The sequence below is a fragment of the Sinocyclocheilus anshuiensis genome, unplaced genomic scaffold, assembly GCF_001515605.1.
Source record: "Sinocyclocheilus anshuiensis isolate Anshui unplaced genomic scaffold, SAMN03320099.WGS_v1.1 scaffold442, whole genome shotgun sequence".
Taxonomy (NCBI): domain Eukaryota; kingdom Metazoa; phylum Chordata; class Actinopteri; order Cypriniformes; family Cyprinidae; genus Sinocyclocheilus; species Sinocyclocheilus anshuiensis.
In genome coordinates, this window is record NW_015542354.1 from 797,218 (window position 1) to 812,556 (window position 15,339).

The window sequence follows — 15,339 nt, forward strand, 5'->3', positions numbered from 1 at the left end:
AAACCGTATATTGCCGTAGTCGTGTGTTTATTAGTCACGTTGAATCAATGAAAGCAGTTGAATCTTCTGTTTATTCAGCTGCAGCGATAGGCATTTCCTGGGTTTCTTCTGCGAGGCGTATTTGGAGTTTCAGCGTGAGAGCGCCCTCTAGCCTTTGGATGGAGATTTACTGCTGATCACAGAACCGTGCTTCACTGAAAGATACGCATGACAATCGCAGCTTCTGTCGAATTGCGATCTCAATTCCATTTCGATTTATCGTGCAGCCCTAGTGTAATGTACATCCAGCCAGTTGTTATTGCAGAATAAACCCCTTCAGGGCGTTGCAAGACTGTACATTATCCCTAAGGTAATATATTTCTGTTATAATTTCTTCAAGTTAAACCCCACTCTTTTGGCGGGTTGTCATAAAGATCTTTGAGTTTTGGTTAATATTGGATGGCAGTTTTTCCTCGCTAAAAGTTATATTTATTTCTGATGTGTTTACTAGACTGTTAGATTAATCCATAGAGTAAAAATGTCCAGAGCTTATCTTTATCAACATACATTTTACAACAAACCTAATATGTTATGGTTTATTGTCCAACCCTACTGGAAAGTTAAACCTAATGCATCCTAATGTTATCGATCCATGATTGAAGGATCTCTGAAAAGACAATCAATGTCCCCTGACTCTCCCTCAGACACATGCAGTGTCCTGTCCAGCCAGGGCACTAGAGGGGTCAAGCATTGACCTTTCTGTATCATTAGACCCTCAATGGGGTGGCACAAATGCATTTGCCCATCAACCGGCATCAGAGGGGAAGGGTGTGTGCCACAGAGAACAAACGGGAAAAGGGGAGCGTGAATTATTAATTATCTCTGTTAGGGAGAGGACAGTGTGTGACTGCTCCTGTCATTTTGAGGCATTCCCTGGAGCAGGCTTCTAAATAAAAGTCACTCAGTTAAAACAAACAACCCCTAAGGCCCTCAGGACACAGACCAGACATGTCCAACAGAGCGAGCTTAGGAGGACGCAAGAGATTTCAGGTTGAGAGACAAGATGTACAGCCCTTAAAAATGATAAATAGCTAACACTTCACAGTAAGGCTCAATTTGTTAACATGAATGTATTAAGTATCACGAACTAACAATGAACAGCAATTGTGCAGTATTTATTAATCTAGGTTATTGAAAAAATATACTATTATTCATTGCAATTTCATGTTTGTTCATTGTACCTATTCATATATACAATGTGAAATGTTAAAATGTCTATGGATAAATTAATATGGACCTAAAATAATAAATGCTTTAACAAATACTGCATTTTCAGTACTAATGTATTGTTAACAATAGTAATGCTTTCAATAAATAAACAATGTTAGACACTGAAAATATGACAGAATATAAACTATTACAGCACAACTGCTGTGGCCTAATAATGCGTTTTTTTTTTTTTTTTTTAAGAAACTAGAGAAATTGAGGAATTTACATACCATTATTGACAAGGATGTGTAATGGCAAACTTTTGGCTTTATATCTCTGGACAAAGTGTCGTACAGATGTCAAAGAGGCCAAATCCAGGTACATGAACTCCACTAAAAACAAAGAGATTACAAAATCAGTACTACAAGCAGCACCTATAAGAACACATGCTGTAAATGAATGTAGGCAATTCAACAATATAAAGCTTCAAAAATTAAAACTACATAATTTACTCAGCCTCAAGTTGTTGCAAACCTGTATGCTTGTCTTTCTTCTGTGGAACATGAAAGAAGAGACATTTCTCAAAATATCTTCTTGTTCCACAGAAGACTGAAAGGTTTGGAATGGCATGAGAGTGAGTAGGCTAAATGATGACAGAATTCATTCATTTCATTCAAACTTTCAAACAAGGCTTTGTCAAGACGACATTTTGTTTTTACAAATTTAGCTTTTCCTGTTAAAAAGGAATCCTCTTTTAACACTTTCTTACCTTCAATTCACTTCAATTCTACTGCCTTACATTAACATATGAATTGCACTTATGCATCCTGTTTGCTACCAAGGCAAAATCTGGAACTGAATTAGAATTTAAAAAGCATTCTCAATTCAATTCCGAATGGCACACAACCCTGGTAATCACACATAATGAATTGCTCAAGGACGGCACAAGCATGTGAATGGCAGTAATACTGAATCATCCAATAATGTGAGGTCTTTGCGAAAGGTCTTCCTTTGACCAACTGAACAAGTCTTTTCAGGATTCAAATTGGTTCACACTAGGGCTGTGCGATATTGAAGAAAAATGCGATATGCGATAACTCATTAAATAATGCGATATTCGATATCCGATACGATAACGCTACACTTGCATGATCACAGCAATAAGTACTCAATATAACAACAGAATTATTCCACAATAAAGATGACATACTGAATGCACAGTATATTTTCATATGCAGCTCATAACAGTCAAAGCACTTGCCCCCCTCAAATAAAACAAGTAAACTCAGCTTGTCAGCTTGTTTTACAGGGCTTGGTTTTAAACAGTAGTTGCAGGCTAAATGTCTGTTGATTCATCCAGCGCTCTCATGCCGTAGTTCATTTAATAACCTTATTCTGTTGGTCTGTACATCAAAGCACATGTCCAATTAGTCTAATTTCAAAGCATGCAAATTATTCCACTCGCTAATGCTCACGTAAAGTCAAAAGGACATTTCTTCCATCAACCCAAATGACCTATCAGTGTTTCAATGATCATTTCTTTTTAGATAAACATCTGAAACCAACAAAATCACCCCTAAAAATCTGCTCCAAGAGATACAAAACTACCAACAAAACAATAATGTTTATCAGGTAGTGTAGCTGAATTTGAATGTTATTGTTTAGTCTTAACTCTTGACAATGCAGCTCAATATACTGTACATCTGAAAAAACGTAATTTGAAGTTAGGTCCATTTTATTTTATGTATAAGTTAATAATCTTTAAAAGTGTCAAACTATCAGTCTGACACTTTTCTTTGATGTACCAAAACTACCAACAAAACAATGTTTATCAGGTAGTGTAGCTGAATTTGAATGTTATTGTTTAGTCTTAACTCTTGACAATGCAGCTCAATATACTTTACATCTGAAAAAACGTAATTTGAAGTTAGGTCCATTTTATTTTATGTATAAGTTAATAATCTTTAAAAGTGTCAAACTATCAGTCTGACACTTTTCTTTGATGTAACTAGTGTTGTCAGAAGACCCAGTACTTTGGTACCAAGTCGGTACAAAAAAAATGTAAACGTTACGGTACCAGCTTTTTAAGTACCGGTGGTATCGAGTACCCGGTCAACCCGGTTCTTGATGCGCTATCCGAAAGGTGCGCAGATGCGTTCTCTTCATAAAAGGACTGAGACGTGGCGACCTCAAAAGGAGGAAACACATCACACTAATAAAACACTTTAAAGACGACACCCGGATCAGATGAAAGAGTTCAAGCAGGTAAGTTTCAATTTAATTTTTAATATTTAGATCTTCTGTTATGAATATTATTCCATATTTTAATTAGAATGTCGGATTGAAATAAACATCGCTGTTAGCGTAGTTAATCGTTAGCATAAGCGCGGCTAACGCTAATATAATGAGCATTAGAATGAAGTTTGTTTATTAACTATTTAATGCTCCTATAACTTTTATTAGGGTAAAACATACAGGAGGACATGATGGTATTTACTATTTTTACACACCAGAGGCTTTTAAATGAATTGTGAATCTAAAATATGCGTGTTAGAGAATGTACAAATGGTTAACAGTGTTTATGTCATATCAGTCCGTCAGAAAAGCAGTTCTGGGCTTTTTTATTTTTTAGCTAGTTAGTTGTTATACTTGGCCGGATAACTCTAGCAGGTTTTAAAAGCCCTTTAAATTAAATATGTACACAGTTTGGATTAAATGAAAGTACAGTCAAATTGTATCTCCTGTATAGACTTTACAATAAGATACCATTCATTAACATGACTTTATGTTATTATCTAACATCAACTTACAGTGAGTAAACAAAATATTTTTACAACATTAATTAATGTTTGTGGATGTTATTTAATACAAACACTTGATCATTCATGTTTGTTCATTGTGCATTAAATCATTTTAACAGACTGAACTTTTTGATTTTATGTATTAGTAAATTTTGAATTTAACCCTAAAAGAATATTGCTATATAACTATTGTTTATTGATAGGTCATGTTATCAAACAAATGGAATCTTATTGTAAAGTGTTTTTAATACTACAGTTTTCATCTATTTGATATACACTTGTCTTAAAATATATGTAATCTTATCTAAATGTATTATAAAATCTGAGGTTTGTTATTTACTGAAAAGTTATATTTTAGCTGGTGTCAATGATCTAATGTTGCATTTGGTCAGACTCAGCCCATTGCTTTACTTAAGTACATTATGTTTTCCTTTTACAGCTGCAGGCTGAGAAAGAACCTGAAACACACCAGCAAACCCAAAAACAGACAACAGTTTTTTTTATTTTGGGTGAAACTTGTTTACTTTTTTTCATACTTTTATTACTTGTGGAAAAAACTAAATTTTAAATAAGTACAAAGAATGGCATTGATTTTTGTACATTTCATTTTTGTTTGACTTTATTAACAAAAATACTGTGCTTTTTAATTAGCTTGTTTTTGTGTTTTGCTTTGGTACCGATATTGGTACCGAGAACCGTGGATTTTCACTGGTATTGGTACCGAATACAGAAATGTTGGTACCGTTACAACACTAGATGTAACACTAACAAACATTCTTTAAATTTGATATCTGCTTCATTTTGAATTAACAGGCCATATATGGATTTCACTTGGTCTCTAAAACCTAATCTGAATAATATGATGTGTCTTTATAATCCTTCCTGTTCTTGTTCTCCATCAACTTTAATTAGGCTTATCATTAATTCAGTCTGACGGGACTAACCTTTGAGCTAATAATGACTCCCAAGTGAGAATTAGACCATTACATGCCTGCCGGGGTGGAAAGCAAGAAATGTACACAGGAGGCCCTATAAAAGAGCAGTGATACTTCAAGGATGTCTTTTAAATTAAATGTTTAGCGGAATTGTTGATGAGCTTGTCAGAACATGCCCAAGTATGGGTAGAAATTTGACATGACAAAGTCAGCGTTCTGTTTCTCATTTTGTTCATAGACATAGTAAACATATAAGCCCAAACCCAAGCTTTTAAAACTGCAGCATCTGCAAGTTGCTCTAATGTGGCTCAGAATGCTGTTGCGTTTACCTCAATAAGCCCTTTGGGCTTTCAGCTTATGAAAATGAGACACTACATTAAAATATTCCAGTCATATGCACATCATTGCTTCAATCGGTTTTAGTTGTCATGTTATGCAAATCCTGGTATTTTGTTTGTTTTTTCCCCTCCCTGCATAATAGTGAGGTGAGGCAATTTCAATATGACAAAACATTCACCTTTACTATTCCATCAAAACAGAGTCACCAAGAGTTAGATGTGGCCCATGGTTGTTTAGCAGATGTGTGCAAAAATAGTAATAATGTGGTGATGGTCTTAAAATGACTGTTATCCCAATTAGCTCCTTATTACATTCAAGATCATCCATTTATGATTTCATTAGTTTGTAAAAACATTTACTGAAATTAATTAAATTCCAGCTGAAATTCCATTAAATTAATTAATCGAGCCTTTTCAACAAAAGTAATTAGTTTGAATAAATCTGTTTTGATCTTGTATGAACCTAAATTCAAATAAATTTCCAATTAAAGGACTATGGATTTCAAATTTTGCTACCATTCATGCAACATATCAGGCCATGTGCACTGCCTTTACCACTCTACTTTAACAAAGTACTGCAATGATTAATACATGATTTATTAATTTGTTTAATTTTTGGCCAATGTTATACTAATCAATAATGAAAAAAAAAAAACTTATTTTACTGTAATAGAGTACTATATTAAAATATTAGTTTACTCAAATGAAAACTGCCATCATGTACTCATCCTCATGCACAGTTGAGATTACATTTACCATATTTGATGTGTTATATTCGCATGACTCCGTTCACTTGACAAGCATTTTACCATTTTATTAGATATAACTATTGTTATAAAACCCAACACACATAAACTCAAGGGTCTTTACACTAGAAACCGGTCAAATGAAAGTAAGAAATTATGACATAAATATATTACTACTGTGTGGAATGTTCACAAAATAATCAAATGTATTAAAAAAAAATTATTTTTAAGGAATATCAGGAAATATCACACAGTTTTCAGGTTCGGTTTTTAATTTAAACAGTAAATCCCTGTAAATATTAGCCACACTTTTTGATTATTTAAATTTAATTAAACCATTAAAATGGAAAAATCAATCCATTTCTAATTTCTCTGTTTCAGTCTTTATCAATGTATATCCAGTTACTGCAAACAAAATATATCTATATAAAATAACCAAGTTAGTTAATAGAACCCAGAACTTAGCTAGATGGTATTATTCAATTTAACAGAAAGTAATGCAGTTAATTGCTTTATGAATACCTCTCTGATCCTCAAGGCGTCCTCATTTCTGAGATTTACTGGGATAAACACTGCCACTCCCTTAAGGTTTATAGCCCATCTCTGGCTGATTGAAATTGGTTGTATGGATGGAAAGACCTTTGGGACTCGTAACAGTGCTCTTGACCTGAATGCTATCAATCCATGAGATCAGCCCAGAATAAAAAAAATGAAAGAAAGGGGGCGAAGGGGATGGCAGGAGGGATGAGAAAACCAGGTGCAATGGCAGCCGAGGCGTATGGAAATGGCTGATAATAGGCCCTTGCTGCATCAGATCTATCATACAAACAGAAAAATATTGTCTGTCTGGCCCTCCCATTAAGACTTACAATTACATACTATTTCAATGGTGACTTAGAAGCAAAGCTCTCATACCAGTGATAAAATGTGAGTGTCTATTCCTTTCAGCTCTTTGGCACAGCGTGCACCTTTCCGGTGCGGAGTACTCAACCGCATAATTAAACTAATTATAGTTACACAATTACAGCAATTACCCACTACATTACATTAATCGTTCAACGCTACCCCAGTTTAGAGTGTGAAATGCCATTCTGACCGGCAACCCTTCATTACAAAAACCACTCATTCATTCCCAAATAACAGAATGTTCTCAGACAGCTTATCAAGCGCAAAAGTGACAACCTATGATAGACCAGTTTCACTCGTGACTAGGTTAAAGTGCTCCCTTTTCTATTTTTGAAATATTGATATTTTCTAAGTTATTGATTTTAAAGGACTTAATGACTCATTCATGCAGACATTTTTTGTACCTTGTTTTTGCAAGGCATAATTGCAAAATTGCAAAAATTTTGAATCAATAGATCATAGCAATATTGTGAAATTACAGAATTATCCAATCATTGTATGTGCATCACTCCCCCCCCTTTTTTTTTACAACTGATCTGCCTCCATCCAATCAACAAAGGCAAACTGAATCGACAGCCCCTCCAACATTTTTTTCGATAATCTTTTTCAAAATATTGCTTTAAATATTAAACTTTAAAGGGGTCATGTGATGTTGTTAAAAAGAACATTATTTTGTGTATTTGGTGAAACGAAATGTGTTTATGTGGTTTAAAGTTAAGAAAACACATTATTTTCCACATACTGTACATACTTTCAGAACGAAACACACGGCAGGCTAGAGTGAGCGGAGGCCGGAGGCCTAGAGTGAGCAGAGGCCGGCTTGAGTGAGCGGTGTCGGGCGGGCTTGAGTGAGCGGAGGCGGGCGGGTTTGAGAACGGCGCGGCCTGCGGATTCGACGAAGGAGCGTCCGGCGGGCTTGCAGCAACCACATGTGACGACCCCGGGCTGGACTCCGCTTTCACAACGAAACACACAGCGCCTTCACGACATGGCGGCGGCGGCGGCAACAACACTACAGCGAGAATAAAAGTTACGCCTTCTTTCTTTGCGTGAACATTTGGGCGACGTTATGCAAATCTTCCCACATCGTGACGTAGACATGTGGGGGCGTGTTAGAACGAGCTGTTTTAGATAGGCGTGGTTGACGCTTAACTTTTATAAAGAATATCTCTTTGGATTTGAGACTTTAGTCTTTGCAACTTTACAGATCTTCTTGAAGAGCTTGTAACACTCCAAAGAGAAAGGAAAAATTGAAATCGCATCATATGACCCCTTTAATGAAACGTGTAGTAATTATAGCCTTACCAAGTCACTTAGTCTAGTTTCATGAGAACGCTACAAAAGTCATCGACTCTCCTATAGTTTCACCCTTTACACAAATTAAATTATTTGAATTTATGACAAGAGTATTAAACAGAGGGGATATAAACAGGAAGAGTGATGTCTCTCTGTGGTGACATTGTGTATCATGACTCATAGAAATGAAAGGGCAGGGGGTGAGATACAGCTGAGTGTGTATGAGTCTATGTGTGTGTGTGTGTGTGATATATCAGGACATGCTCATGGGGCAGAACCCTAATGATGTATTGTGCCCTCCCTTAGGTTTCTCTCTCTGTGTTGTGCATATATAAGAGGCAGTTTATGGTGTGAGGCAAAAGAGATGACTAAAGCTTGCGTAGCAGTCCCGTCTGTGACAGTTTTATATTGTCTTGAAAAAGCTACTGTTTTTTAGGCTTCAGGCCATTTCCACTACAATATTGTCAACAAGGATCTATTAAGCATGCACTACTTAGGGTGCTTTTACATTCGGTTAGTTTCAGAGGTCTAAGAACGGTTGGTCTAAATTGATATGTGAAGTATGTGCATTCCCAACACAAAGCGCACATTGGGCCTCATTCAAGAAACTTGGGTAAATACATAAGAAAAATTAATTTGCGTAATTTGAGTAATTTGAGTAATTTGCCCATTAAACAGACATTCCCGAAAACTCTCCTCGGGATTCAAAAACGTGTCGTAAACATAAGATTTGATTGTTAAAAACGTGTATGTTAATGAATTCCAATATTTCGAAAATAAGGGCACATGTGCACGCTCATTCACAATTAGCATAATCCTCACCTATGAATTACAACTAAGTTACGTGTCCAGGAACTCTTGGTAACTCTGTTTTGATGGGATAGTCTTCTGGACTCCCTTCTCAGGTTTGGCTCCAGTTTAACTAGCTGGGGGGAAAAATGCCAGATGTTCTTATGAAAATGGCCAGCTGGTGGCGCTTGAGAATGCTTTGGTGGCACAGCGTTTTTCCAGCTGCACCACTTTGGTTGCTATTATTTTGAATATCCATGGCAGTAATGTTTTGCTAGTATCTTATTTTGAAGAATATTATTGAACATAAATATATAGCATACATCATGTACATCATGTACATGTATCATTATGTACAATGTTAATATCATGCCAATCCCTCCGAGAGTTGTCGTGACAGAAATATGTTGAAATTTGCCTTTTAAAAAATACATACACCACCATTCAAAAGTATTTTTATTTGGTTCTTGTAGAGTTGACTACATATAAATACTATATAAATCCCCAGCTTCACCTGTATAGATCTGCTACGGGGTGATTCATGTATGCTATATGGGGGTTATTTCATATATGTTATGTGAAGTAGCAGTATTTCTTACATGCTCACAGCAGCATGCTGTGGATGTATTGGTAGTAGCAAGTCTCGATACTTGCTCTGCCACAGTAGCAGCAGGGTAGCAGATCTATTCCACCAATGCCAAACACATTAACATTGTCATGTACAATGTTAATACCATGCCAATCCCTCCAAGAGTTGTCGTGACAGAAATATGTTGAAATTTGCCTTTTAAAATACATACACTACCATTTGAAAGTCTTTTTGTTTGGTTCTTGTAGAGTTGACTACATATAAATACACCCTATTTTTTATTGTGCTTGACGAGAGACCACAGCCAACAATCATGCTGTTCTCCCAAAACCACAACCTACAGAAACTCTATGATGGCAAGTTCTGTCCACGTATTTCTGCTCTGTGTTTTTTATTCCAGACTTCGTCAAAGCCCTTCAGTCGGTGGCTGTTCTGGCATGATTGATCGCTGGCGTGTCTCTTTCAGCGCGCTGCTGGACAGGGAAGCCTGCAGATGTTCTGTTCTGATTAAGAATCCGAGCTGCAGTAATGAGCACAAGAGCCCATGCACAACTCATGATGGCATGTTTCCTGATGGCACCGGACCAACAGGTCTGCCTTATAAGAGGTGAGTTAATCTGGGGATAGAGCCCGCCACGGAATATACCTGTCTCATCCTTATTTGCTCTTTCTCTCATAATTTTCAGTTTGGATGTGCCAAAGAGTGTGGTAATGAGGTAATCTTGGCACCAGAGGTACAGTCCCAGCTGGGGGACACAGTGACTGGCATACCGCCATTTTCAAGTACCAACAAAGACATTTCCCCCCTTCTCCATCTTCAAAGGCTGCCAGTAAATCAGACAAACACTCTTGAGAGAGGAAGACTGATAGAGAATAACTCCTGGGTGAGTGACAGCTCTGGCTGTGACGCAAGGTTTTGTCGGCCGGGTCGGTCTCCAACAGGTCTACGAAATGTAGATGGACGATAGAGATTGGACAGCAAATCTTAGAATGGATGATAAGATTTATCTCTCAGTATCAAGTCAGGAAGAGACAGAGTAGATCAATAAAGGACAGAGATAAAGAAAGGAACGGGCTGTTTTTTCCCCACTGATGTCATAATTGCAGTGTCACTATTATAATGATGCCGCAGAAGATAAAAATGTAGGAGTGGTATATAATAAAAATGCTAAACAGATGATAACACACAGTGACATGCACAAACGCTATCAAGTGCTCTGTCTTTGACACCTCACAGATGTATGTGCCTCCTGTTTAGTTCATATGCACCCGTGTCTCTATAGTAACATTTTCTTACATGTTGTAAACAACTGTTGTGAACCTTTGACACACAGTGTGTTTTGGGCATATGTTGGGGCGTCTGTCTAATTACATCAGGCAGTAGGGTGCCGTCACCCCTGCAACGAGCAGACATTTTCCAAAACACTGACTCCACTGGTGAGGATCCAGAAGGTTCTGTGCAGGTTCTGACTGTGCAGACGTCTGCTGTTCACATCAGCTGCCAGCTGGCTGTCAACAGGTACCACAATAAACGCTCAACATGACCTACTGAGAATTACATACAGGTTAATAGGAAGTTTACAATAAACAATTCAGTTTGAGTACATAATAAGACCAGAATTGAGAGTCATAAACAGTGTTATTTTAGTATCACTGAGATACTATTATAATTTGAATTTTCCATTTGAATTTTGTATCTGTTCCAATTTGAGTAATTATGTTTTTTTTTTTAAATGTCTATTTTTTTATTAATTTTATTTTAGTTTTAGTTATTTTAGCACATCAAGTTAAGAAAATGAGAAATGTTTTTTTTGACAACTAGCTGAAATAAAATGAGCATAAGTTTTCTAAAATATTTTATTTCTATACAGTGGTGGCCAAAATTATTAGAACACTAGTATTTTCACCAGCTGAAAAATGGTTTTAAGTCAGTTATTTCTATCTTTTGCTGTAGTGTGTCAGTAGGAAATATCAGTTTACATTTCCAAACATTCATTTTGCCATTAATTGTAATAATTAAGTGAGATTTTTGTTTGCACAAGGAGTCTGACAGCAGCCAGTGCTCCACACAGTGATCTGATCTCACCCTCATCCAGTCTGTCTGGAACGACATGAACAAACAGAACAAACTGAGACAGACTCAATCCAGAAGAACTGCGGTAATGTCTCCAAGATGCTTCAAGAGATCTAACTACCTGAAAAACTGTGTGCAAGTGCACCTAGGGCAAAAGCTGCTTTAAACGCAAAGGATGGACACACCAAATGTTGATTTAATTTAGTTAATAGAAGTAAATTGATAAAGAAAATCTTTTTTTGACAGCAGTTTTTTTTTTTTTTGACAGCATCCTCATTTTACAGCATTTTTACACTAAAACTTTTAACAGTACTGTAGCTTTGCAGGTAGGTTTCTTTAAGCATCTTGGAGATGTTGCCACAGTTCTTCTGGATTGAGTCTGTCTCAGTTTGTTCTGTTTCTTCATGTCATTCCAGACAGACTGGATGATGGTGAGATCAGATCTCTGTGTACAGCACTGGCTGTTTTCAGACTCCTTGTGCAAACAAAAATCTCACTGGATTATTACAATTAATTGCTAAATGAGTGTTTGGAAATGTAAACTGATGTTTCCTGCTGACACACTACAGCAAAATATATAAATAACTGACTTAAAACCATTTTTAGTTGGTCAAAATACTAGTGATCCAATAATTTTGGTCACCACTGTAAATATCTTTTATTTCCAGTAACTTTATGTTTTTAGTTTCGGTTACCTATAATAACCCTGGTCATAAACCAATAAAGTCACAAAATCTTGACACCACAGTTCCTTTTTAATGTTCTAAATTATACCTTTGTGGTTATAACAGTTATTTTCATATGTTTACATTCAATATTCTTCAAAAGTTTTATAAAATACAGTTTTTTAAAGAAATTAATACTTTTATTCAGTAAGGTCACATTAACTGATCAAAAGTGACATTAAACATATTTGTAATGTTGCAAAAAAATTCAAATGAATGCTATTCTTTTGAACTTTCTATTAATCAAAGAACACAACTAGTACTTTATTTCTGGTGAAAAGTATAGAATTGATCCACTGAACGAGTGTGCACTTTCACTGAAGTAGTTGCTACTTTTACTTTGAATGATATTTTTTCGTGAACAAAAACAGACGAATCAGGCATCTCATTCGTGAAGAAGAATCTGCTGGACAAATGCACGAAGGGACATATATTGATTGCTCAATTTAGCATGCAAGTCACTGACAACAAGGACAGAGTAGAACCAGGAGACAAGAATCGAACAAGTGAATGAGTCTGAAAGAAATATTCAAAAGATCTGAGTCACTGGGTGGAATCAAAATTCCCACCACAAGTGGTCAGATCAACAAACCACAATGAGAGCAATGTCATCCAAATGGAGAACATTCTAAAAAGTTGCCAATCCAAGAAGTCACAAAGAACACCAGAACAACATCCAATGATTGCTCAGCATGACTAACATCAGAAGACAAAAATAGATTAATGGCAGAGCAGAAAGGCAGAAACATTTCCTCACCAAGAAGTACATGAAAGCTCGCCTCGTGTTTGCCAAGAAGCACTTGGATGATCCTCAAGAACTCTGAAATAGGTTATTATTACAGAGAGATTAATCAAAAGTGGAACTTTGAGCCCTGTTATGTCTGGCGAAAACTTGTATTTCATAAGAAGAACCACATTCCATGACATATTTCAATAACTGGAAAAATCAAATCGCATAGTGCACAAATGCAAAGTTTATGGACCATATTAGCCCAAAAAGTGAACACAATCCACTGGGTAAAGTATACTATCCAAGCACCTTTGGAATACTTTTTAAAGCACTAGGATTAAGGCAGCACTAATTATAATCTTACATACTATTTAAAACAGACAGTATGTGAATTGAGACGCAGCCTATGCAAAGCAGAGGAACAGATATTTAAACAGACATTTGATGGCCATACAATATGTATGACACATTTCAGCAGATCTTGGTCAAACTGATACATTAAACCCTGAAAGTGTGTGTCATTATGGCAGACTCCATGACCACATCTAACATCTGACACAGACGCTTTCTGAAAACCGCTACAAAGGCCTCGTCACTCACAAATCACACCACAGATCCGGAGCTGCGGCAGCTGTGCAGAGAAATAAGACAAGCAGAGGATGGGTGGAAAACAGCCTTGGGAACATAACTGTCCGCCCATCCAGAGTGACTGAATCCATAACGCGTTGACAGGGTGTATTGGCTCAGCTCTGCATGTATGCCTTGTGTTGTCAGGGCAAGAGAGAGGAGAGCGGATCAGCGTGGGACGAGTGTGTCTGCCAGCAGCGCTCTGCCCTGAATCAGTCACTCAGCACTATCTGTCTAAGACGGACACTATCTCTGGAGCCGCAGAGTAAAGGGTCAACGTGACCCCATGATGAGCTTGGCCGATGCCATTTTGGGTGGTTCAGTTCAACTGATCTTGGGTACATTCAAAGCTATCGAAATTCAATTCATTTAGGGGCTACACCGTAAAAAAATGTTTTTTTCCTGGTGCCCAAGTTGAGATTGGTATACTGCCGTTCAAAAGTTTGGGGTCAGTAAGAAAGATATTTTATGCTCACACTTAGAGTTGGGTATCGTTTGAATTTTATCGATTCCGATTCCGATTCCTCTTATCGATTCCGATTCTTTTCGATTCCCAGTTTCGATTCCAATGTGATTAAATAATGATATAAAACATTTATCCTGTGGCTCTTTTTTGCAAACCATTTATTGGAGTTGAATACCATGAACAAAAATCAACAGGCTACATAAAGTCTACATAAAGACTCCTTAAGAGCTGTGTGTGTGCAAAATAGAACTGCATGATTCTAGATAAATTAAGTTTTTTTATTTTTTTCACCATTTTTTCACCATTCACCATTTTTTCACCAATGATTCTGAAGAAAAAAAAAAACATTAGACAGCTAAACAAAATCACATGTAATTTATGAATGAATGATTCAATGACTCACTCAAGATGTAGCCTACTTGTTTCATTACTGGATATTTTGTATGATTCAAAGACAAATACATTTTAACAGCCCCTTTTCGCCACCTACTGGCGTAGCAATGTAATTTAAAAAAAAAAGAAATTTACTGACCCCATGTGTATGGTAGCGATTAAAATAGAGTAAATCACATTTTGAAAGTAATTTGACACTTCAAATGAAGATTTATCGATTACATTGTTTTTTTTTCTTCTTCTTCTTTTTTTCTTTTTTTTAAAAGAAACTTTTAGAATACTTTTATTCAGCAAGGATGTGTTAAATGGATAAAAAGTGATATTGTTAGAAAAGATTTCTATTTTGAATAAATTCTGTTCTTTTTAACTTTTTATTTTATTTATGGAACACAGGTTCCAAAAAAATATTAAGCAGCACAACGGTCTCAACACTGATAATAAATCAAAATAAGAATGATTTATAAAAGGATCATGTGACACCGAGGACTGAAGTAATGATGCTGAAAATTCAGTGCTGCGTCACAGAAAAAAATTATATTTTAAAGTATAATAATTAAGATAGGAAACCAATATTAGAAATTGCAAAAATATTTAACAATATTACTGTTTTTTCTGTATTTTTGATCAAATAAACACAGCATTGATGAGCATAAGAGACTCCATTTAAAAAAAAAAAACATTACAAATCTAAAAGATATACCTGTGTGTGTGTGTGTGTGTGTATATATATATATGT

The 15,339-nt window shown here is 36.1% G+C and overlaps 1 protein-coding gene across 3 annotated transcripts in view; it reads right to left on the reverse strand.

Moving 5' to 3' along the window:
- LOC107691604 (dehydrogenase/reductase SDR family member on chromosome X-like) overlaps positions 1–15,339 on the reverse strand; it is a 47,008-nt gene that overhangs the window by 21,406 nt on the left and 10,263 nt on the right. For 2 of the 3 annotated variants that reach the window (XM_016490286.1, XM_016490284.1), the window contains one exon: positions 1,479–1,580. The exons of the other annotated variant lie outside the window; for it this stretch is intronic. In XM_016490286.1, coding sequence (XP_016345772.1) covers positions 1,479–1,580 — 102 coding nt within the window. The remainder of the gene's footprint in view (positions 1–1,478; positions 1,581–15,339) is intronic. 3 annotated transcript variants of the gene reach the window in all.